Raw genomic sequence first — 26,871 nt, forward strand, 5'->3', positions numbered from 1 at the left:
ATTGAGGCTTAACTTTCTTCTTTTGTGTCATTGTAGTGTAATGTATGCGGTAAAACTGGTGATCCCACAATGATAGTCAATTTACCTGGTTGCAATGCAAAGATTGCACACGCGTACTGAACTTCCCTTAGCCATGTTTTTTTTTCTTTCTTCTACTCATATTCTTTCTTTTCGTGTCTCTGATTTTGGTGATGTTATTTCCATCTTATTTCATGTGTTGCGTTGCAATGATTCCTTAGAAATGTAATTGTCTTGGTGTACCTTAGAATTGATTTTGTAAATTCCATGTTAAGTTTAGATGTGATAATCATAGTATGTTAAGAGTTTGTTTTGGATTATGTGATCCATACCCAAAATATGAAACATTAAGTTGGATCATCATTTTTCATAAAGATTGGAATGATGTTAACAAACCTTTCTGACCAAATGATGTCCTATTTAATTGCCACTTACCACAATAGGAGTATGATAGCAAGATGCTCTTCGGCAAAATTAAGAAATTGCATGCTAATCATTGTTTCCAAAATCATAATGTACACTTTTTAGTCGCATGAATATGTAATCCATTGCATAAGTTGCGAATGATTTGAGTTATTAGTAAATTATTGGAATTTAAATTGTTAAATGGTGGATTATATTTGCTCAACTAAACCAATAAGTCTATGTTTGAATTTAAGCAAGCTTAATTAAAATAGTCAAGTTTAAAATTTGTGGACCTGATATCAACAATATTCGGAGTTTTAGTTTTATTTATATATTTACATAGAAATTATAATTTTATTTTTTTTCCTTCTAGTTTAGACAAAGCAATATCAATTTTGCCATTTTTTGAGTCATTTAAACTTAACAAATATGCTCCTCCATTGATTTTCTCTTTTGTACCAAAAGCTTTTCAACTTTATTTTTTTTTTTTTACAAATTGAATACAAGTTACTCCTGACTAAAACATGAAATTTCACATTATAAAAGAAAATCTTCAATTTGTCTTCAAATTATACAAATCTTCTAAATTTTTGAATTATTCCATGTCGCAATTCGTCACCACCCTCCAAATAAAAGAATTTAAGATTAAAAATATTTTGTGTTTATAATTTTATGTTGCTTGTGTTAATAATTCATTTTTCATTTTTTTAATTAATTTTGACTTTTTTCTATGTCAATATAATTATAAGATAATAATTACAATATTAACTAATAAACTAATTTGAACTATGTCGGGGATTGTGTTAAAGAATTAACAATAAATACATGTTACTAATTGTAATTTATGTATCTTTAGTTTTAAGAATTTTGGTTTGGATATAAATTACATTTTTTTATCCTAGGTCAAATAGGTCAAATATGATAAGGGTCCTTTAATCCATTAAGTCAGAAATTAATTTTAATCGTGATGTATGATTTTCGCTAACTCAAGAGAATATTGCATATAATAAGAATAACAATTTGATTTAGTTTTATAAAAAGCTGAAAATTATAATTAGGGATAAAATTATTTTTTGGTATTTTTTTCTCAAATCATAATTATTGAATTATAAAAGTTAAACCAAATCATTAGTAAATGATTAATAATATTATTTTAATAGAATTTTTATTGCACAAACCATTGAATTGTAACTATATATAAAGAGGGGTAAGAAAATGCTTCATTTATAATTTAAATTGATAAGTAATACTCAGTGTAAACTATATTTTTCCCACCCAAATGATAGTCCTTTCTTTTGAAAGAATAATATATATTCCCTAACAAACAAAAGTTACATTTATCAGTATTTTTGTACAACAAACGCAAGTTATACTTAGCAATTTAAAAACAGATGCTTAAAACTTCTTAGTTTTAATATTAGAAAATAGATCTTTGTAAATTAAATTTTATTAGTAATGTTGTTTTAGTGATGAATTCAATAATAAATTTTGTTTATATAAATATTTATATTTAAATATGTTTAAAAAATAATTTTAAAAGATAAAAAAATGTTTTAGCAATGAAATAGTTTCTAAGGAATAATTTTCTCCAGGTTTGGTTTTCATTATTACCTTCATTTTTTTTTTTACAAAATTCACAATCAAATTAAGATATATTATGAAATTTAAATTATATATTTGTAAGAAAACATTTTTAATTATCTAAAAAAGAAACATCTATTGAAATTTTTATATTTTTTAAAATAAGTAATTAAACTACTTTATAAAAAAAAGTAAGGATGATTTGCATAATATTTTTATATTTTATTTTTTTCTAAAATATTTAATTTTTTTAATTTGATATTTTCATTTAATTATTATAAAAATATATTAATAATATCCATATGACATTTTATTTCTATTTTTATATTCATTTTCAGTATTTTTTTGCATGAACTTTGAAATAAAATTGATAAATATTATTCTATTGTTACAATGTTACTTTTATACAATATAAAATAGTTAAAATATCAGATATCACAAAAATTAAACTTAATTACCCTTAAAATTGTGACAATTGAATTTCATATATATTATTTGAATTGAAATGGTGATTTTGAAAAAATATATAAATACTTATTTAAACTTAGAAAATATTCTGGTAAATTTTAAAATAATAAAAATATAAAATCAATTATATATGAAATGTTTATTTTAAATTTATAATAATTAATTTAATCGATCCAATAGTTTTGACTCTGATTTGTATAATTTTTAAACTATATTTTATGACTTCTTGGAATTTTGAAACTTTTAAAATTTATTAATAGTGTTGTTTACAAGCAAATCTTTCAAAACATATAGTAAATAAGAGCTTCAAAATTTCTATAATAATATATAACTAAAATCTAACGTAAATTTTACATTGACTCCTTTCCAGGAGAGCTATTGTTTATTGGATAGTTTAGTTTGACATTATTTCATAAAAAAAAAAAAAATACTTATGTTTGAGTAAAGTTTGGAGATGGAATGTATTATGATTTTCCATAATTTATTCATTAGTCCAATTAATTTATTCTTAAAACAAATATTCAATATTTGTGTTTTAATATAAGTGCAAATACTACATAAACTTTGATATTTTTTATACGTTTTTAATCAATTAAAACTAATGCAAATATTTCATATAATAAGTAATTAACTTCACTTTATAAAAAATGACTAAATTATTATGAAAATAATAATTAAATAACATAAAAAATGACATTATACTATTTTTAAAAAAAATTATGGGTAAGTGTGTGGATCTAACCGTTATCTGCTAACTTAGCCTAGATAGGAACTCTCTGCTTCTTCCCAAGGGGGCAAATCTTTAGGATAGTGTTCCAGTTGATGACACCTAAAGTAGACATCTTGTCCAAACATGCACACACCTCAGTGAGTTTTCCCACATTTGGGGCATGCCTCCACCTTAGGAGTCCCAAAAATCATCACTTTCTTGCCCTTGAATCCTTCCATCTTGTACTTGATAGTGGGAGGATGCGTCATTTCTTCACTCTTCCTTTTGAGGACTAGACATTGGTCTGCCTTCAACTTGTTCAAGTTATCCTCCACAATGAGACATTTGTTAACTAGGAGTGCATAACTCCTAATTTCCAAAATCCCAACTTGGTTAGGAATATCGGATCTCAGGCCTTGCTCGAATTAGATGGACTTCCACTCCTCATCAGGATGATTGCGGAGATAACAAGAGTATTTGGCCAACTCTTCAAATTTGGAAACATATTGACCAACCATCATGCTCCTTTGCTTGAGTTGTAGGAACTCAGTCTCCCTTTAGATTCTAACATTGTGGGGAAAGTATTTCTCCAAGAATGTGATCTTGAAGTTCTCCCAAATGACAGGAGTCTCCAAGGCCATCATCCTCTCCCTTGTGTCCTTCCACCAATTTTTTGCCTCATCCTTCAACATGAATGTGTCATACACCATTTTCTGTTCCTCAGTAGTTGGCACCACCTCAAAGATGTTATCCATCTCCTTGGAGCCAAACTCTGCAATTGAGGAGTTGTATTCACCTTGAAATTAAGAGGGTTGTTCTTTCTGAATTTAGAAAATCCAAGGTTTTGAGCCCCACCCCCTTAGTCATGAGTGTTTGAGGAACATCCAGATGATCCCCTCAACACTTGGTTAATGAGGTTGGTGGTGGATGTCGCTTGCTCTCTCATGGCAGCAACCATTGCCTCTGTAGCTGCCAATTCAATAGTGTGATTATGCACAAGTGGTCTTCCCATCCCTACCATAGTCTCTACCTACTCTGCTCCTCATTGATTTGATCAGACTTAATATATAGTAACTAAATGAGATAGAATTCATGGCAAGATAGCCAAACTATGCTAACATATTATCCATAGTCCAAAGGATTGAACTGCTCTTATACCTTACCGTAACACCCTAAAGGTGTATTACCCTTAGCTTTACATTTTAGTCATCAAATGCGGATAATAAAAACATATGATTTCATTAATCAAGAATTTCAAAGTTACGAGTCATACATCATTCTTAAGTAAATTATCGTATACATATCTAAAGGGTATTTCCCAACGTACAGAACCCTATACCAAAGGAATATCTACATATGAAGTATTTCAAAAGTAATAAGATAAAAGTCACTAATACACAAAGTACAACATATTCATGGCCAAGAGTATTCTCCATAGCTTGTTCAATCTGGAACGTGGAAACTAAACTAATGAGACAAGGTCTTAATGAGTCCTAAACATGAAACAATGTACCTATGTGACTCAGGATGTATCATAAAGATATAGCTTTAGTTCAACACTTGCTAAAGCATAAACATAACCTTAAACATCAACCTTTGCATGAATTACTTTATTTCTTTCTTTGTCTTTTTCCTCTTATGGCAAGTATTGAGCTCAAACTTTCAAGGAGCATCTCCCTTGATCTTATGTCATGACCTCGTATTTATATTCCCCTTTAGTCCGAGGGGCTTTGCTTTGCCTTAAATGCTAGGAAGTGACGGAACCCTGCCTATCATTTAAAGAAAGCATTCAACCTCTTACTTATATCCCCCTTCGGTCTGAGGGGCCTTAGTCTTTAACTTTCCTTTTCACAAGTATACACACATATGTTTCATTTATTACTGACATATTCATATGGAACCTCCTACATTCATCATTAACACTTACTACACATATAATGTCTACAACATTTTAGATTACTCATGTGATAGGTAAGAAAAGACATTAACATTCTTAGTTCCAGGGATCCCAATCCTAGCAAGGAACCCTACATGCATGAAACTCGATGAAGGACACTTTATAATTCATCAAGACACATATTCAATCCCTCCCTTGTTAATCATGGAAGTAATAAGAAGTTAAGAACCTTGAAAATGCAAAGAAAAGTGAGAAACTGACAAAACTACACAATCAAGATGTACCACAACCAGTCTGTGGTAAACACCATAGACATGGCACACCCCAGAAAGACTCAAATTTAAAGTCAGATTCTACCATGGCCTGCTCGTGGTAGATGTCATGGGAATGACACATCCAGAAAGGAATTTGAACAAGGTTTTCACAAATTAGAAGGCCATCAATGGTGTACCCACCCATCCTAACCTCATTTCAATGATCCTAAACAAGTACTAAACATTCAGAACTACCAAAACTTAGTGGGTTTCATGCATAATTTCTTACAAGGCTCTCAAAGCTTGGAGGGTTAGGGTTCAAAACCAAAACCCATTCATGGCTACCACAAATCCCACGAAAATCTAAGAGATTAGGGGAAGAGGATGATAGTCACACATTCACCTCAACTTGTTGGAGTGGTTGGAAATGTTTGAATGCAACAAGTCTCTTTTTTCCTTCTCTTTTCCTTCTTTTCCTATCTTTTTTCCCTTTCCCCTTTTACTTTTAGCCAAAGGGGTGTGTGTGTGTTTATAAGTGCTGTGGGCTTCAGCCCTTTCTGGTCCCTTTCTGGTCCCTTTTTGGGCCTTACCTCCTCTCCTAGCCTATTCATGACCCAAAACTTATTTTTCATATAAAATTCTCATATTAAAACTCAACTTCTTCGAACTATACAAACACATGTTTTAACCGTTCATTATTTTTCATAGTAGTCTACTCTTGACCCATGACTCATTCTTAGTGCTACACCCTTACATATAACACCAAGTATTCTATAAGCAAGCATGCAAATATATAATTATTTATCACTTCTATATTATTAATACTAATATTTTATTTTTGGGAATGTTACAATGATGACGCTCATGAAATTGCATTTACTATTCTATAAATCATAGTAAGTTTTTTTTTTCGGTAAGTTCTTATGTGACGCAATTAGTCTCTTTAATTTACAAATAATTTTAATTACCATTACCTAATACCAATTTTTTTTTTTCTTATCAGGCTACTTTTATCATTCTCGTGGTCACAATTCGCCATCTAGCTCATTAGGCAAATGTAATGAAACGCAAAGTTAGTTCGGGAAATTATTAAGGCAATTCATTTTCACAATTAGGAATTTAGGTTGTTTAAGGGATTTAGATTGTTGAGGCATTGACACAACATGTGGCAACACCATGCTAATCATTGTTTCCAAAATCATAATATACACATGTTAGCCACACAAACATTGTAATCCACCGCTTACATTTGTTGTGAATGGTTTGAGTTTTTTTTTTAATAAAGTGAATGATTTGAGTTATTCGTAAATTATTTGAATTTAAATTTTAAATGCTTGATTAAATTTGCAAAACTAAACTAATAACTAAGTCTGCTTCCACTTAAGCAAGCTTATTTAAAATAGTCGAGTTTAACATTTGTGGACTTGATATCAACAATTCATGTTATTATGTCTGTATTTTTAAGATTTTTAGTTTTATTTACATGTTTACCTAGAAATTATAATTTTATTTTGCCTAAATATTATTTTGATTCATTATGTTTTAGTATAATTTTATTTTGATATATTAAGTTTTAAAAGTTTTATTTTAATTTTTTATATTTTCGAAATATATTATTTTGATCTATTTTTTAATTTTACAATTATAAATCGAACAAAATAATACATCTCAAAAGTATAAAAAATCAAAATAAATCTTTTAAAACTTAATTTACTAAAATGAAATTATACTAAAACATAATGAATCAAAATTAACATTTAATTTTTACTTTTTATCCTTCTAGTTTAGACAATGCAATATCAATTTTGCCATTTTTTTAAGTCATTCAAGTTCTTTTATATCTTAAACTTAGCAAATGTGCTCCTCCATTGATTTTCTCTTTAGTACCAAAAGCTTTACAACTTAATTTTTTTACAAATTGAATCTATTATTGAAATTTACTTACTAAAACATTAAATTTCACACATTATAAAAGAAAATCTTCAAATTGTCTTCAAATTATACTGTGTTTCTAAATAAATATCTTCTAAATTTTAAAATTGTTCCATATCGCAATTCATCTCCACCCTCCAAATATTAAGAATTCAAGATTAAGAAAATTGCGTTTAAAAACAGCCATAAAATAACAAAATTTACTCAGTTTTAAAAATAGAAAAAACTTACTAATTGGCTCGAGATATTTCAGGAAAGCAAAGTGAGGGACAATTCATAGTTCTCCTTTATATCATAACAATTAAAGGCTTTTTTTTATGACTAACATTAATTCTTTTTTATGTTTTAATTAATGGTATTTTCTTCCTTTCATTAAAGGTGTTTTAAACTTTAATCAACGGAATTGGTCCCAAGAATTTTATGAAGCTCATGTCAGCCTTCCAATTTTAATATTTTTTAATCAAGTTACAAATAAAAATGGAGGAACCGTCCTCAACATAAAAGTGGTTGACATTAGCCTCCGCGTGTATGAGGTCAAATACTGATTCTGCTTCACACTGACTACAACATAGAGACTTCAGAACGAAACCTTCGAAAATTCGCTGGCATTAGAAGAATTTCTTTCCTTTGCTACAAAGAAACTAAAATAATTGAAGTGAATTTTGAGATGAAACATAAATACATAATGATCGTGAAAATTTTCTCCTTCACTCTGCAAAACCAAACACAATCAGTCAGTACACTAATCGATTCAGATGTCAATGTAGTTGTTCATTCTTTAACTAACTAAACTTCGGACATTCATCTGTTTGACTGTACATGCAACTCTTAAAATCTCAATGGATACTAAATATTTAATCTACCTAAACAACTTTTCTTAAAAACTCATTTTATCTTCTTTTTTTCTTTTTTATGCTTTATATGATCATTACAAATTTTTCTTTTAAATCTTCGGAAAAGCATAAGCTCAAAGGTTAGATGAATGATCACAACAATAATCATATCTCCTTAAGTAGTCTACATGAATCACATAACGCCTTCCGTGAGACGAATCCTAAAAGTAGATGAAATTAAATTATAAGAATAATAGGCTTATAACGCAAGTAGTTATGTGGTCCAAGGACTATTAACAATTAGGATCTATTATTTTCCCTTTTATTTGCTAATTTGGGCCCAAGTAGTTATTATTTTTGTTATTGGCCCATTGGGTGAGAATGCTTAATGTTTTGTTGTTGCTTGAGAACCTATGAATGAACGACGGTCTTTCAATTGCACATTTTATCTTCTATCTAGTAGACTTTTAAACCCTAGTTTTCTCTTATGGCTCTTAGTGCCACCATAATTGGTGCTTTGATCTACTGACTCCTATGGCTCCTACCAAAGCTTCATCTAAGGAGATGGAGGATACATCGGTTGGAAAATCAGGACACTCATTTTTTCCTTGCTACAACAATCCATGGACTCTTGCCAAGGAACTTCTCATGGGATTAAAAGAACAGCTAGCCTCTAAGTCTACACCTCCCCATGTATCTTCTTCACTTTTAGAAGGGTTACCCCATTTCCCACCCTTAACCCTAGTCTCATCTAAATTTACGCCTCCACTTCCTTAGGCACCCCCCTCCACTCCACCATATCTCCAAAACCCCCACCTCCACCCCCTAATTATACGCCTACCCCAATGCCCACCCCACTACCCTTTACACCCACTCCACAACCTCACCCATTTTGTTATGAGCTAGGGTCAGCTCAAGGTGATTGTCCTAGAGTTCGAGGCCTAGAAACCTCCTAAGAAAAAGGTGAAGAAAGGAAAGACTTGTATTATTTTTTTGCTTGATTTCCATTACATGATTCATTCATATATAAGCACCAAAATATGAAAAATTGTTAACTAAATTCTAACAAATTGTACTAACAACACTAATGGAATTTAGCAAATAACAGATAGAAACATATATGGCAGACAACATATGCTCATTTGGCCAATTAAGTTATGCTAGCTCAACATTCCTGGTCAGAATTGGTTATATGAAATCTTTCAAATGTTGAGGTTTGATGATTCTCCTTTTGGGCCTCTAATTTGTGCTTGTCTCCCTTGTGTCTGCTTGTTGCATCTTTGTATCAGTGTTAATTGCTTGTTGTACCCATTGTTGTTGCTCTCTTCCTTTCATAACATCCTCTGGCCCATCAAAAACACCTTGTCCTCAAGGTGTTGTGACCTCAAATCCAAACCTCAAAACAACTTGATGACACAGTATAAAAACAAAACAATTGTTAAAACACGAGGTGGGTTTAGAAAAGAAATAACACATGAGTGCAGTTTGGGCCCTAGTGATTTGGGCTTGCTGTGGGAAAGATGTAAGTGTAGAAAGAAAAAAAAGAAGAAGAAAAAAACATGGGTTTTGCAGTAACACCAAGGTCACACACAGGAGATAGGGGGGTTAAGGGGGTTCGAAACCCTTGTGCAAAAGCCATGGTGGTTCTGTTTCGACTTCACGATGGTCGCGTGTGGTAACGCTATGATCAAGTGCATTGCAAAAGGAAACGACAATGATAGCCAGGGTGTTATTGCTCTCTTCCTTTGATAACACATTTTGCTCACAACTTTTCCTAAACAGCCCCTAAATTCCCCACCAACCCAAAATCCAACTATCCCCTTTTGATGGTTTAGATCAATTAGATTGGTTGTTTCAAGCATATTAGTATTTTTTGTATTATTAGATACCTCTTGAACACCATTTATCCTTAGCAGCTTTTTATATGAAATGGGAAACTTTTAGCTAGTTTAAATGGATGTCCCAAAATTTTCAATTAAGTGATTGGCCTTCATTTACTAGAGCTTTGGAATTGAGATTGGGCCCCCTCCACTTATGCAAATCATCAGGCAAAATTATTTAAGCTACGATAGACAAGCTCTGTTTCAGATTATCGAACTGCTTTTGAGAAATTGAGCAATCGTGTCACTAGTCTTATTGTTGAGATTCTGAATTGTTTTATCTTTGTATTGTTGCCAGAAATTCGTAGAGAATTTATCATTTTACATCCCTACTCAATTTCTCGTGCGATAGGCTTAGCCAAACTAGTGGAGAATAAATTACAAGATGCTAGACCTAAGTCCTATCGTGCTACAGTGAGTTCTTCTGCATATACTTCCATAAACCTAGCCCTATAACCACCAATGTCCCTAACTCAAACACTTCCCTCATTACAACCACAAACCATGGCAACAACACCCACCATACTTCCCTTAAGCCCATCTTTGTTGCTTATATGCACGAACGCTGACCACAAGGTCTTTACTATTATTGTGATGAAAAAATTGTTATTGGCCACAAATGTCAATCAGGTCATTTTCTACTATTGGTGGATAAAGACTGTGATGTTGTAGACCTCACAGACACAAAGGTTCCCTTCCCCACTTTCTAGAGGGAACCAATTCATTTTCACTTATCTCCTCAGGCTATTCTGGGACAACCATCTCTCAAATCTTTGAAATTCTCTAGTTTGCTAGGTGGCCTTACTATGTAGGTTTAAATTGACACAAGGAGTTCCCATAATATATTGTAGCCAAGGATTGCTTCTCACTTGCAATTACCCACACTCCCTACACAACCCTCCTCTATTATGGTTGGTAATAAGACCAAAATAGCATGTGCTCGTCTATGCCCCCAAGAGCAGTTGTAGATTCAAGGTCACACATTCTACGTTCCTTGTTACTTGTTTCCTATAGAAGGCGCTGACATAGTTTTGGGATTAGAGTGGCTTTCTACCTTAGGCACGGTCAGTGCAAACTTTGTCATTCTACAACTTACTTTACCCTTGATTAATCCCTTGTGACCCTATGTGGCACCACCCTTTCACCCACCCAAACAGCCAACCTCTACCAAATGTGTAACTTACGCAACTTTGATGCCATTGCATCTCTACACTTGTTACAATCCAAACCCACCCAAAACACTCCACCTGAACCACTACCACCCGATCTTACTGCACTTTTATCCTCTTACCCACATTATTTCACCAACCCAAAGGCCTTCCCCTTTCTAGACCTCATGACCTTCATATTCCACTCTTACCCAACACCACCCTTGTTAACGTTAAACCTTACCATTACCCTCATTACCAAAAAGAAATTATGACCACTCTTATACAGGAAATGCTAAAAGATGGCATCACTACTCCTAATCACAACCCTTACTCATCCCCAATCCTACTAGTGCAAAAAAAAAAGATGGGACTTGACACTTTTGTGTAGATTATGTAGCTCTTAATGCAATCACAATGAAGGACCACTTTCATGTTCCTATAGTGGATGAGTTATTGGACGAACTGGATGAAGCATCCATTTTCACTAAGATTGATCTCCGCTATGCCTACCATCAAATTAGGGTCATCCCTAAGGACACCCACAAGATTGATTTCCACACTTGCGACGAGCACTATGAGTTCCTAGTAATTCCTTTTGGGCTTACTAGTGCTCCCTCTACCTTTTAATAATCTATGAATGACTTGCTAAGACCCTACCTTAGGAAACTTGTTCTAGTTGTTGTTTATGATATTCTAATCTACAACAATTCGTATTCTCATTTAGCTCACTTAAACTTACTTGTTTCTAATCAATTCTTTGCTAAATTACCTAAATATGTCTTTGTTGTGGATAATGTGCAGTATCTAGGACAAGTGATTTCCAAGTTAGGTATCGCCCCAAATTCAAAGAAAGTGTAAGTATTTTTAAACTAGTAGAAGCCACAATCTCTCATGGCACTCAAAGGATTTCTTGGCCTCACTGGGTTTTACAGGCGGTTTATTAAACATCATGCCTCTCTTGCCACTCCCTTCATCGATCTGTTGCGTCACAATGCTTTTTCTTGGAATACAAGAGCATTTGAGGCTTTTACACAGTTAAAAACAAAAATAACAAAAGCCTTAGTGCTATCCTTGCCAGATTTTACAAAATTATTCACAATAGAAACAGACGCTTCTATGATGGCTGTTGGAGCTATCATTTGCCAAGATAATCATATGCTAGCCTTTTTCTGCAAGAAGATGAGTCCTCAGATGTGTGTCGCCTTTGCTTGCATTCGGGAAATGTATGTTGTCACAAACGCCATAAAAATGGTGTTAATATTTGATATGGAAGAAATTTCAAATTTTCACAGACAAGAAAAGTTTAAGGAATTTGTTGTCACAAACAATTTAGACCCCCGATCAACAAAAATTGACTTGTAAATTACAAGGTTATAACTTTGACATTCTGTATAAACCTGACAAGTCTAACATAGTTGTGGATGCTCTTTCCCATCAGCAAGAAGAGGCCTTCTTGTTGTCTTTCACCTCATCTCCCATTCCATCGTTGATAGGGCATTTGCAATAGTTTTATTCTACTGATAGCTCTCCTCACTCAGTACACTTTTAACACTTCTATAGTTGTTGTGTCTAAGATACAAGACCGTCTCTTATATGTTCGGGAGCAACTCTTCATCCTGGATTTCAAAGATTTGTGCAACTCTTTGATCCTAGAAAATCATTGCACTCCCACTTTGAGCCACTCCAGCATCAAACCCACCATGGCCCGCTTGGCTACTTCTTTTTTTTGGCCCAACATGTACAAGGATACTAAGTAGTTCCTTCACTTATGTGTTATTTGCCAACATAACAAATACCCACCACAGAAACAAATGGGGCTATTACAACCCTTACCTATACCAAAGAAAGTTTGGGAAGATTTGACGATGGATTTCACCACTCATTTACCTACCTTTTTGGGTCATACTACTACCTAGGTTGTTTGTGATCGTTTGTCCCAGTCAACTCATTTTGTAGCTCTGCCTGCCAAATTCACAGCTCAAAACGTGGCCTCTCGTTTCTTTGTGAAATCGCTCGTCTGCATGGCATTCCCAAAACTATCACCTCAGACCACAACCCTCTTTTTATGAGTGCCTTCTGAAAAGAACTTTTTTCACGTCCAAGGAGCCACCCTACAATACAACATTGTTTATCATCCACAAACCAACAAACAATTAGAAGTAGTGAATTGGGGGCTAGATGCTTACTTGTGATGTTTTATAAGTGAACGCCCACGTTGCTGGTTCAAGTTTCTCCACCTTGCTAAGTTGTGGTATAATACAGCCTTCCATTCATCCATCGACATGCCACCTTTCACGGCCTTGTATGGTCATCCCCCTCCCACACTGCTTGATTATGTTCAAGGGACAACTACAACATTGCAAGAAAAATATTCCATTATTCACAATTTAAAGGCAAATTTAAAAAGGACGCATCAAAGCATGAAAGACATAGCTGATCAAAAGCGCAAAGATGTTACCTTTGAGCCTAGTGCCTTTGTTTGGCTCAAACTTCAACCATATCGCCAACAAACTGTTGTTTGTCGTTCTTCTCAAAAGCTTTCCAAATACTTCTTTGGGCCTTTCAAAATCCTTCAAAGGATTGGTTACGTGGCTTATGAGTTGTGTATTCCTCCGGATTCGCGCATTCATCCAGTAGTGCACGTCTCCATGCTGAGACCCTATGGTGGCACCCAACCACCGTTCACCACCATGTTCTTATCGGCAATGATCTCCCTCAACTCAGGAAATCCAAGAGACTCTCCACTTCCTTTCTCTTCTCCTAACTCACCTAAAGTTAAAATGAGATCTTTCCAAGTACACAACTTACTTCATCTCACCATTTCTCTTCAGTTTCAGTCAAAAAGAGTCGGAACAATCTGCACCATTGAAAGTTGCTCCGATCACTTCCATCATTGACACATGTCTCGTCTCTGTTGGACCGACCACTTGACGCATCTCTTCCCAAAGACGCATTTTGGGAACCCGCTTCTGCCCCACCAACTTGTTTCTTGTTAGCTCCTTCCTCACAGTTGAATGTGTCGCACTCATCTAGGTCGTTCCCAAAAAGCACAATCTGCATGCTTCTGGATCAGCCTACCAACACACGCCATGTGTCTGTCGACCTTGAGGACAAGGTCCCTTCTAAAGATGGGGGTATTGATAACGGGTTGGACCCAGCTACCCCAAGGCCCAAACGTCTCATTTTCAAGCCTTTCTAGTCCAAGGACTATTATTAATTAGGATATATTATATTCCCTTTTATTTCCTAATTTGGCCCCAAGTAGTTACCTGTTTTATTATTAGCCCATAGTGTGAGACTACTTAATGTTTTGTTGTTGCTGGAGCACATATGAATGAACGGATATCTTTTAATTGCACATTTTATCTTCTCTCTAGTAGACTTTTAAACCCTAGGATATTCTCTTGTGGCTCTTAGTGCCACCATCAGAAATTCTTTCATTTTTCATTTGCAACAAGAATTTTCATTTCCGAAGCTGGAAGAACGAAAAACCCAATATAAGTGATACACAAATGAACCAAAATAGATCTTAGAAAAAGAAAAGGAAAAAAGGGGGTGGGGGCAGAATTGACACTAGTCATTCCCTTTACTTCCACAAATTAGATTTTGCAAGCTATCAATCTGCATGGATTTTACAGATTTGAAGTGATTGCCATAATATGCAAATTGGAGAAGCCAAATTCCACACAATGTGGCAGTCATACAAAAAGACCTTGAGTTAAAAATTTTGGTTCATATTCCACCTATGAAGCTTCATGCTAGTGATATCATCACATGCATCGTTCAAATATAATCATGGTTTAATTAATTATTTGGTCTCCATAAGTGACACTCGTTTAAGAATCAATCCCTTTATGAAAAAAAAAAAAAAAGAAGTTTTAGTCCCTATAAGAATGTATGGAACTAAAGCTCAAGTTTTTCTAGAAACATAGTAACAATAAGGACCAATATAGGCTAATAAGGGTGGTGTATAGGGACTAAAGTTTTTTTCGTATGTAAAGATTGATTCTTAAACGAGTATCACCTATATTAGATCAAATGATTAGATGAACCTATAATCATTTCGACACAGTCGTCAAAGCATCGATAAAATCATGCCATCAAATGTAGTTTAACAGAAAACTAAAATAGGATAGCAGAGGCACTGGTTCAAACAACTACCAAATGTTCCACTTTGAAACAGCCATCCCATTTTCCTCATTCCCAAATACTAAGTAAAACACCAGTACAAAAGCATATTCAAGTTGAAAAAGAAAATTCAGCTTCAAAAAACTATTATGAGAACTAATATTGATTGCTGTGGTATTAACTCAAGTAATAGCAAATAAACCACTTGATTGTGCAGGGAGTACACTGACAATGTGCATTCTAAATTCCCAATCTGACAGACAAAACCAATGAAGCACCAAAATGACCATAAATCCTAACTCATTAATCTTGCATCGCTACTGTCTGGCAGTGAAACCACTCTTTCAACACTCAAGCTACACATAAATTTTCTGAGATTTAACTTTCCAAGTGGAAAACAAATATAAGAACATTTAAATGCCATCTATCAGAGCAGTGATAGTCTTTGATTAAGAGATGAATTGAATATGACTAACGAAGCATTTCATACCATGCTAATTAACACTGAACCTCTCAATTGTTGAAAACGAAGACTATGGCCCTAAGTGTTTATAGGAAAACAAAATAAAAAGGTAAAATAAATTGCACTTCTCCCATAAATTAAAATTAACTTATAAGTTTAACTTTTATAGAAACTCGTCTCATCTAACTTATCCAAAAGCTGAAGTACAAAAGTTTTTTTCATTTTATCTTCTTATTTTCTTTTTTATAAGTAATTATAAATAAATTTATCTAACAGTCCTGCCTATGTTTGAATAAATAGAAAGAGATAAGACAGGAAGATATGAATGAAATGGAATAAAGTAGAACAGATCATAATAGAATAAATCCTCCATTTCAATGTTTCAATATGTTATAATAAAATAGAACAAAATTCTAGGATAAGGAAGCGAGCAAAATAAAAATTTGTTTTTTATTTCTATATTTCCTTTGTTTTAAATAAAAACTACTAAAATATAGTATTATTTTAAAAGGCAAAACACTCAAAAATCAAACCCCCATAAAGGCAAAAAGAAAAGAGTGATATACATTTATGTCATTTCAGGTGTTGAAGTTGAAGTAGGGATTTTGAATGGTGGCAATCGCAGCACAGCTTCCTCTGTCTCAATTGGGTCGGATCTCAGTATCTGACACAGAAGAAGAAGAAGAAGAAGAAGAGGTTAATAATTATTTAACAAAGAAAGAATCAAAGTGTAAGCACAAAAAAGAAACTGGAGAGAGAATGTGTTTACAGGGTCTTGAAGCACGGGCTTGGTGTCATCCTTAGCTGGCTTGAAAGGAGGTTTGCGTTTCGGTGAATTGTTGTTTGGTTTGGTTGAAGATTCTGAACAACGACTCTTGTTCATCGTCTTTTTTGTCACCAACGCAACACCACACTGCACTATTAAGGTTTGTTTGGGGCGTTTTCGCTTGGTTGCTGATGCTTCCTCCTCCCCTCCTCCTTAAGGTGATTTACTTTAAAAGAATTAAAAAGAGTGAATTAAGATATATATATATATATATATATATATATATATATATATATATATATATATATATATATATAAATTAAAATAATATATAAAAATGTGACATCTATACATATTTTTTAAATTTTTGTCTCAATGCATCCAAAATGTAAATCAATCAAACAATATCTTAATTAGCATCCATGACTCAACCCTTAATTCTCACACTTTTAAATTAGTATTTGTTATTTTACAACTTTTAATTTATCTGAAAAATTTTATTATTTTAAAATGTTGGATCGATGTTACTCCTTTAATACATACATTAGTTTAAACAATGAATGGTTAAAGAGTAATAACATTAAAGTGATTAGACTAAGTAAAAGGTATGATAACGGGAGTGGGTTTAGTCTCCTCATTTCTCATCGTTGACTTTCCAAGTCCTTCTCACCCGTTTTTGATTTTCGTGGGAATTCAAAAATTAGATTCATCATCATTCTTATTTGGGGATCGAGTTTCTTCACCTCATCTCGTCTTTGATCTTATCTTTTTTTTTATTCATAAAAAATGGAGAAAATAGGACACAAAAAATTGTAATTGGACGGAATATATTATAGCATGCTAAATTAAAATCTCAAGTAAAAATTATTTGATCTCATTTATTTTTGGATAGCTTAAAGAAATAATAATCATGCTTGTTTACCAGAGTTGAAATGCCAAGTGTTTAGCAATAGACTAAGTAAAAATTATAAGAAAAACAATAATTACATGCATAAAATAAGCATTAATTCATTAAAATTAATAATAGGAACTAGTAAGTAGTGTCATAAAACAAAATGTTGTAAAATAAATAGAGTCAATTTCAACTTCAACTTCTAACAATCTAACAAAAAAATACAAAAATTAAAGAGAAATATGACACTCTCTATCTCAACATGCATATAAATGGAAAAAAGTTTAAAACGTGGAATCTAATTTAATCAATTTTATTGAATAAAATCGTAAGTGAATTCACGTGGATAAAAGGTACACATTCGTTTCACTATTATCAAATAAAACTTCTCAAAAATATTTTCGACTCAAAACAAGGTTGTTCAAGTTTACAAAAGAACTCAAGTTAAGCAGCAGAATAAAATAAAGTAAAATATTATGTTCGGAATATCATGCAATTAAAGCATAAACTCATGTCCCAATGTCACATTATATCAGAACATTGTATCCCTATGTCTTCCAACATGAGGTTTCTTAAAGCAATCCACCTAATCATCTCTTCTCCCACGAACACAAGGTTCGAAATCATCACAAGATCCAAAACATAAACAACACATGAGGAGTGAGTTATCACATTTCTAAATAAAATACAAATAAACAAAGACATAAGCAAAATACATTATGGGAATATTTATTACATAGCTCAACTTAATACAATTCACGTCACTTCACCACTTTATCATTTAAAATTCATTTTTCAATCACCAATCACATTACACATGAATCACACACTCGACTCAAGATGTAACAAGACTCACCAATTTCATAATAAACAATTCACAGGCATTATACAACAATTATACTAAGACTCAAGTCTATATGCAATGTGGTACCATGTCAGTGAAAAACAACACCAGGACGCCTAGGAGTACATAACAAGACATGGCACATAATGGGTATGTTAAGTCATTCTCACTAAGTGAAATTATAAGATAACCAGTCGGGATCACTCTGTTTTGTGAGAATGCTTCAACCATAAAGGACCAACATAGGTTTAAAGGAGCACACAAACCGAGTGTATTTACCCCCAAGGCCTAGACTCCGAAGAATCCATTAGGGCCTCACCTTCCTAATTCAGGTCCAACCCCTAAAACAACTTTTGCATGCAAATACTATTCATGCATTATACAATACACAGGACCTCACACTTGTTTTCAAACGCGTTTAACACATTGCGCTACAATTTAACACCTTAGATTCCTAACTTGAAACCATACACTTTTCTTTTAACACCTCAGGCATAAATATTTTTCTTAAGGTAAACACCAGTTGAGTTATTGTATAATTCACAATTCACACCACAAGTAATATCACATCAAGGATTGACCAAACACTTATTCACAACTATATTTCATGTTCATAATTTAACATCTCACAATGTCACAATCCACCGTCACATGTTCACATGTATCTCACAAATTAATACTTGCTCAACTTGCCACTTTTACCTAAACTCAATCACAATTTCATAATCCTAAAATGACATGTCATTACGCCTCAAGAATCATATACACATCACACAATAGTAATATTTACATGGCACAAAACATATATATATATATATATATATATATATATATATATATATATATATCATATAATATCAATCTTCCAACATTTAAAGCATATAATCATTCACTTATTCATTTGATTAATAGCAAGCACACGTACATATATAGTAAACAAGTATATCCTTACATTTCCTCATAAGTTACTACAATCTTTGTAGAGTAAAATTACAAGTACAGGGGATGTACTATTACAAGTACAGGGGATAGTACAGGGGATCTTCCCATTTTAAAATTTTTACAATTTCAATTTATTCTTCAATTTTGTATATGTTTTATTTGATCAAATTGAACCCAAAACCTAACATATTCACTTATAATACCATTAAAAATAAATTTAATTACTTGAAATGCAAAAATTTTAAGAAAAACATGTATACAAAAATAATGGTTGAACCAAAATTATGGATTTCTAAAATAAGAAAAACAAAATTGCAAAAAAATAAGAAAATCAAAATTACAATTTATCTTTTATAATATAAAAAAGTATACTATTTTGTTATTATTGTGGTTTTGTGACGTATTATTACATGCTAAAAATGAATGCAAAAGTTTCACTACATCATGACACAATAGACAGGAAATTGGAAATATAGGGTGAATTCAAAGGTAACTAAGTTAAAAGTTTAGTTATAAGATGAAAATAAAGCATGAGAGACAGTGTTGCTAGCATTCTTTAACCAGAGAAATGCAACACCATTCTATAGTTAGATAGAAATGAGTTTTATACTTTGTTATGGATTTAGAAAAATAATTATTTTAAAAAATAAATTAAATCCACCATACAGTTAAAGATATAAATATAATACTCCTCATGAAATTTATAAATGATACAAAACAGCAGTAATAAACGGGCTTTAGTGGAAAGAAAGTGGGGGCGGAAACTAAAACTTCTAAGATTGAATGATCACATAACTTTTATTATGTCAAAAAAGTATAAATTAATTTTATTTTTTTAATTAGGACATTTTTGATCGAAAATTAATAATTAATTCTTTGAGATATCAATATTTATTTAAAGAAATAGTCTCTGTCAATCGTATTAATATTCATTTAAAGAAATAATATATGTGAATCATGTCACACCACCATGATAAAAGTTAACTTTGTTTTTGACTTCCTTTTGCCCATAACAGCATATGAACAAACTTAGCAAATGAATAAAGTAAGGGTAGTGTCTTTTTCAGATAGTTGTTGCGTTCAGTTTTCTTTTATCTGCAGCAAACGCTTTCTTTATTGCTGTTAGAAAAGAAATGTGGAATATCATTTGTTTGTTTTGTTGATAGAAATAAGAAATTCTTGATACTAGATAGAGGCAGTGGTGTAGGAGCAAAATAAATACGAAACATCGTGTAAGAAGCTAATAAAAAAAATTATTTGGTCCACAATCCAAATGGATTCGGTGCCAACATAGAACGGCCACACTAAACTAAGGGCCCACCGCTATACCAAAGCAAAATGGTTTTTGCTACACTACCTTTTTCCCCTACTGTAGGAGTCTTTAATTTTGTAATTATTATTTCCAAATTACCATTATTCAAATAAATAAAATGAGTATACTTAAAAAAATAATAAATTTTTTTATTTATAAAAATCAAAGTACAATACCAAAAAAAATTACAACAATTCATATCATACACATTATTTAACCAACTGAATTAGATTTGATTAAATAAAATAAGTATGATATTGTTTAGTTTAGAATTTTAATTTTAAAATGTATTGTTTTTTTTCTTCAAAATATTGATTCTAAAAATTTGATTTATAAAGTCTCTTTTAGAGTTTTTTAAAAGTTTATATATTACTTCTGAAAAAAAAAATAGAAATAGATTCTAGGATTAAATTTTCAAAAATAATTTATAAATAAACTTTAACCCTAATTCCATCTTTACCGAGTTGAATTTCTTTCTGGTACAATAATCAAATGTTACCAATTAACATGTTATGTTAGCATATACATGAATCCATCATTTTTGTTTACTATTAACAAATGCTAGCAATTAATATGTTGTTAGTGATGAGATTTGAACTCATCACTTCTCACACCAGCCCTTTTGTTTTTCTTTCAAACTATTAAACCACCTTATGACTCTTCTTTGTCGCGTTGAGTATAAAGGATAGTGATGTTGAAAAAAAGTAGTGCAGAAAGTAAAACCCCCAGTACAAAATACTACTTGCTAATCTAATGGATTCCTTTGACTGCCAGTAGAAGAAAAAACAAAGCCCACGCAATTTTCTAAATGAATTTCTTTTTTTTTTCTCAAGCGACTTTTGGAATCGTTTACTAAACAGGTTTTTACCTTGATGGCCTTTAATCCAACTCAATATATTAAACTAAACAATTTTATTTAAAGGTGATTATTTTATTTGCAATTTTAATATAAATTATTTTCTAATCTTATTATATATAAATTATATTTTCTGTTTTGAACACCACCTCTAATTTATTCTATTGTTTTTTTTTTTTTTACCAATCTTATAAATTCTAATAAACGAATGCAATACAGAGTAGTCGTTTGAGAAGTCATTATCTTCTACAACGTGCATGATTGATGTCGATTGAGAACGCAAATTTGGAAGGGAAAGAAAGAATGAATTCACGCATTCATTAGAAATCAATCCCAAGCTTTTATACATGAAAAAATAGCCTTTCAGCTAGAGTACCATTCATGTCTAATAACTTTGATCGGATCTTGATGACGAACCATTAATCGCGAAGCTACGAATTGACTACGATATTGCACAACATAATAGACATCAAACCCTGTAATTGTTATATATAAGAGACGACCAACACCAACAAGCCTAAGATAGTTGGAAATATCAAAGAAAGGTTCACTATTCACATGTATATTCGATCTTTTGAGTTTTAATCACGAGGGTGGAACATGACTTTGTAGCTAACAAGTTGATATATTATCTAGTAATAGACATTTGTTTATGTTCATGTAGCTACATCATGCCTAGGATTTAGGAGATCCAATTCAAAAGCATTCAAGTACGTACGTATGTGTAATATGTTTATTCACATGTTAAGGGTTAGATTATATACCTTCATATCCCATTGGATCCCAATATTCTAGGGATAATTTTTCATAGCTGATTTAATCATTTATCTTGACACCCCGGATGTGCCCTGGTGGGTTGTTGCAAAAGAGTTGTGCAATGGAGCTATAGTAAGGTGTTCAAGGCTCAATCGGCATTTGCAGTGGCGGAGCCAGAAAAATTATAAAGCCTGGGCAAAAATTTAAAGATAGCAAATTCACATTGTATATAATATGTAAATAGTAATCAATCAAAATAAAAGAGACTCGTCATTTTGTCAACAAAAATATAGTTTAAAATAAAAGAGATAAACATAATCTTACAATAGCGGGTTAAATAAAATTACGAGGCAAGTGTCCTTTCCGAGACTTCTTTGCGGTAAATGTTCGAATAATATCAATATCATCAAGTGACTTGAATATCTCCCGCTCGGTGTAACATACCATCAAGTCATTGAACCACACATCGTTGATCTTATTGCGCAATTTAGACTTGATAATCTTCATTGCTGAAAAAGCTCTTTCAACGGATGCTGTCGACACCGGCAATATCAAAGCTAGCTCAATAAGTTTATAAACCAATGGAAATACCAAATGTTTCTCAGTTTGAACCATCTTCATAGCCAAACTTTGAACATCTTCACAAGTGGAAAAAGAAGCATTTCTTCTCACTTGAAGCACATAAGTTTCAAGTTGATCCCTAATTGTTCCTCGGTCATCATCAGAAAAGAAAAGTCTGCATGATAAATATCAGCAAGACGAGCAAGCTTATCAACATCAAACTTGGAGAAAGAGTTCTTGGGGTCAAGACATGAGAAGCAATCAAGTATAATGTTACTTCCTTCACTAAAGCGGTGATCCATCTCCACACATATTTTATCAATAGCAACATAAAAAATCTCTGCACGGTAATGATGAAGATTAGTGATAGTCCTCCCTTCTGCTCTTGAACGACCCCGAACTGGTATTTCGTCATCCATATTTGGTACCAGAATACTTTTAACAACACAAAATCCTTGGACATCGGCAAAAAAATTATTCCAGCCACTCTCTCATTGTGCCCAACCGAGCTTTGACAACATCAACTAATTCCATGGCATTCACAATATTAAGATCTTTTCTTTGCAATATATTTGAAAGCTCGTTTGTGATACCAAACAACTTTAACATTAACCTCAAAATAAAAGCAAATTTAAAGCTCTCCATTTTTTCTATCAAACCTGCTGCTTGAGATGGTCCACGTCCATCTTCATCAACCATACTAAGCACCTTTAACACGGAGGACCACATTTGATCCAAACGAAGCAATGTAGTATGATGTGAACCCCATCTAGTATCCCCGGGTCTAGTGAGACTAGATGATTGGTGTAAGCCCCTTCCTCTAGATATCTCACCACTCTCAAGTTTATTTAAAATATCTTTGTGTTGTGCCTCTGTCAAAGCATCCCTCCTCTTACAAGATGCACTTGTTGTATTCACAATCAAGGTGATGTACTCAAAGAAATCATGAATAGATGAGCAACTACTAGTAACAGACACAACAACCAATTGCAAACGGTGAGCATAACAATGGACATAGAAAGCATAAGGATTTTCATCTAGAATTTTTCTTTGCAAACCATTAAATTCACCTCTCATATTTGAAGCTCCATCATATCCTTGCCCTCGTATCCTTGAAATAGATAATGTGTACTTATCAAGAATACCATAAAGAGCATCCTTTAATGACTTAGATGAAGTATCTGTGACATGATGTAGAGCAATAAATCGTTCCACAACATTCCCTTTGTCATTCAAAAACCTAAAACAAATTCAACCAGTTTACTTGGCGGCATAGAGAATAATAGGTAATGAAAATTGGAAATTGGAAAATACAACTACTAACCTCAACATCACCGCCATTTGCTCTTTGACGGATATATCACGTGACTCGTCAATAAGCACGGAGAATTGTCTATCACCAAGATCTTCCATAATCACCTTGGTAACTTCATGTGCACAACACGTTGCAAGCTCCTTTTGAATGTCACCGCAAGTCATTGTGCAATTTTTTCCACCATGGTCAAAAGCATCCCTCACTTGTTCATTCTGAGATTTTACCCAATCTACCATCTCTCTAAAATTGCCCTTATTTAGCGAAGTAGAGGATTCATCATGGCCACGGAAAGCCATGCCTTGTGCTATGAGATATCTTGAACAATCTAAAGAACAAGTCAAACGAATCTTATACAATTCTTCTGATTCCTTGGTTGCTTTAGCAAACTTACTTGTCACACTTTGTCTTTGATTATTATAATCATCGTAGTGCTTGACACATGAGTTGTGCAAACTATTATGACTACCAACATGATCTTTCAAGCCTTGAGATGCATGCTTCCAATCTCTATATCCGCTTTTAGTGAAGACTTCAAAACCAAAGTGTTCGGCCCTCCCGGGTTGCTTAAAGAGAAAGCAATAAAAACAATAAGCTGCATCCTTGATCTCACTGTATTCTAACCATGTGTAATTCTTATACCATGATTCTAAATGCTCTAGAAACACTTCCAAATGGAGTACGAGGAAAGCTTGGCAAATGTGGTTGCATTGGACCCTTCAATATATATGCCCTCCTCACTTGATCTTGAATATCCGGAGCATACTCATTAATTTGTTTCCTATGACCTGGATCACGCACAATCTCATTTGGGTTAAACTCATTAACCACATTAGGTGGCGGTTCTAATTCGGCTTCTTGTTGTACAACATTCACATTCTCAATACTTGCTCTATCAACCAAAAATCTCCTCATCTCTGAAATTAAATGATCTTAAGTTAATACTCAATTAACAATTAAAATCATAAGAATCAAAATTTAAATAAGAATAGTTTTTCAAAATAAAAGTAATCTCTTATGATTTATAAAGAGTAGGAACAAGCATTATATTATATTCAATTAAACACCATTATAGAAACTAATAAAATTAGATAACCAAAAGAAACCTTTATTGTAGATAATTTATCTATCAATAAACAAATTTACAAGTGGTATGATTCCACTGTAAAAGATCTTTTTACTGCTATTATAAATAATACTATATGCTTATAATATTACTAGATACACACTTTAGTTTGACTTATCAATAAAACTTTTATAACCAATGAATCTTGCTGTGTAGTAGCTTAATCTGACACTTAGCAGCACACAAAATGACAAAATATATTATAAAGTAAATATTTTTTATAATGAAATTTATTGAAGTTATCAGTATGATACAATATTATAATTTCACCATATGAGATTTTAGATAAACTTGAAAAATATGGGACCCATTTTCACAATGTTAGTACTTCTATATAACATAAAATATTTAACCTTTCAAAGACAAACCCAAATTTTTCTTCTTCTCTGTGTCTGCTACTACTAGGCGGTGCAAATAAACCCAAATTTTTCTTCTTCTTCTTCTCTGCTACCTTTGTGTTAATTGTTTCAATTTAAAACCACAATCAGTTGAAATTAAACAATTACTAACCGAAAAAAAAGGGGAAGGCGGTAGTCGGAAAAGAACCAGTAGGTGTCGATGGCAGAAGCTTTAAGGTTTCTACAGTGTTGCTGCGGTGACGAAGCTTTACTTCTTTTGTTTCTGTTACCTATATTTTTGCCCTTTTAATTTTTAACTCTTACAATTGTTTTGCCCTTTCAATTTCTTGCCCTTTCTTTAATATTTTTCTTTTAATTTTTACCTTTTTTTTTTTTTTTTACCAAATGAATTTGGGCCAGAGCCTGGGCAATTGCCCAGGGTAGCCGGGCCTTGAAACCGCCTATGGGCATTTGAAGTCAGTATCCATATGAGGAGGGATGAAAACAAATTATTTAGCATACTCCTTTAAATATATTTTCTTTAATTAGTTAAAATTTATTGAAAACTATAAAATAGAAGAGAGAGAGAGTCATTAAATATAATGTGAAATCACCAATTTTTGTCATTTTTAATAAATTTCAATTAATGAGAAAGAATATTTTTCTCGCATTTTTCATTCATTTTATGATTGAATGATCGATCGGTCTATAATCATTGGGATACAGTCCCTCAATTTCAAGTGAGTAAACATGAAGATACTAAGAGTTTTAAAGAATTGATCGATCTACAATAGGTGGGGTACAATTTATATTTTAAATATAATATTATTTAGTGGTGCACAACTTGTCAAAACTAATGTAGTGATGTAGGGCAAACTATGATGTAAATGGGTTGAGATACTCTTCTATCCACATTTAATATTTTTACTTTGTTATAAGAAAAGTACATTATATCCATCAAAATAAAATAATAAAGTATCAATTAGTTTCTTTTTTAGATAAGTCAAGATATCTATTAACCTAAAGTTAAAGATTAATTCCAAAATACTAAAATTCATTTAAGAGGTTGATCAACATATATTTTTTCATATGCACGAATCAAAGATCATGCTTATAACTCATGCTTTAAGAGATATGATTATCTATCAATCATACCGTACCATGTTGGTAAGTATCAATTAATTTCTAATTTTCATGAAATTTTATAATGTAATTTATAAAAAAAATTACTTTGCATTCGATGGTTAAATTGTTAAATTTTGTATTTTATATAAAAAAAATAAGTGATGTAAAGTGAAAAAATTTGACATTGAATGAGTTAATTAGTAATAATTTTGATACTTCAATCTAACAATTTTTAATTGATTTAACCTATAAAAATCTAAACCAATATATTATTTTACCTCGAATCCTGTCACATCTACCCAATGGGTGCCGCTTCCATTAC

General features: G+C 32.3%; 1 protein-coding gene and 1 pseudogene across 3 annotated transcripts; both read right to left on the minus strand.

Moving 5' to 3' along the window:
* Positions 1 to 7,602: 7,602 nt before the first annotated feature.
* Positions 7,603 to 16,717, minus strand: LOC113000161 (uncharacterized). Of its 3 annotated transcripts, none has more exons than XM_026126823.2 (3): positions 16,489 to 16,717; positions 16,286 to 16,383; positions 7,603 to 7,976 (listed from the first exon to the last, which is right to left on the minus strand). In XM_026126823.2, the coding sequence occupies exons 1-2, from the start codon at positions 16,600 to 16,602 to the stop codon at positions 16,288 to 16,290; spliced, it is 210 nt and encodes a 69-aa protein (XP_025982608.1). In that variant the 5' UTR covers positions 16,603 to 16,717; the 3' UTR covers positions 7,603 to 7,976; positions 16,286 to 16,287. The 3 variants fall into 3 exon arrangements, with proteins under 3 accessions (XP_025982608.1, XP_025982609.1, XP_040868210.1); XM_026126824.2 differs by lacking the exon at positions 7,603 to 7,976 and adding an exon at positions 8,992 to 9,503; XM_041012276.1 differs by lacking the exon at positions 7,603 to 7,976 and having other exon boundaries at positions 16,073 to 16,383.
* A 5,605-nt stretch (positions 16,718 to 22,322) lies between these two features.
* LOC100794915 (zinc finger MYM-type protein 1-like) lies at positions 22,323 to 24,875 on the minus strand (annotated as a pseudogene).
* Between the last annotated feature and the right edge of the window lie 1,996 nt (positions 24,876 to 26,871).

The sequence above is a fragment of the Glycine max genome, chromosome 18, assembly GCF_000004515.6.
Source record: "Glycine max cultivar Williams 82 chromosome 18, Glycine_max_v4.0, whole genome shotgun sequence".
Taxonomy (NCBI): Eukaryota; Viridiplantae; Streptophyta; class Magnoliopsida; order Fabales; family Fabaceae; genus Glycine; species Glycine max.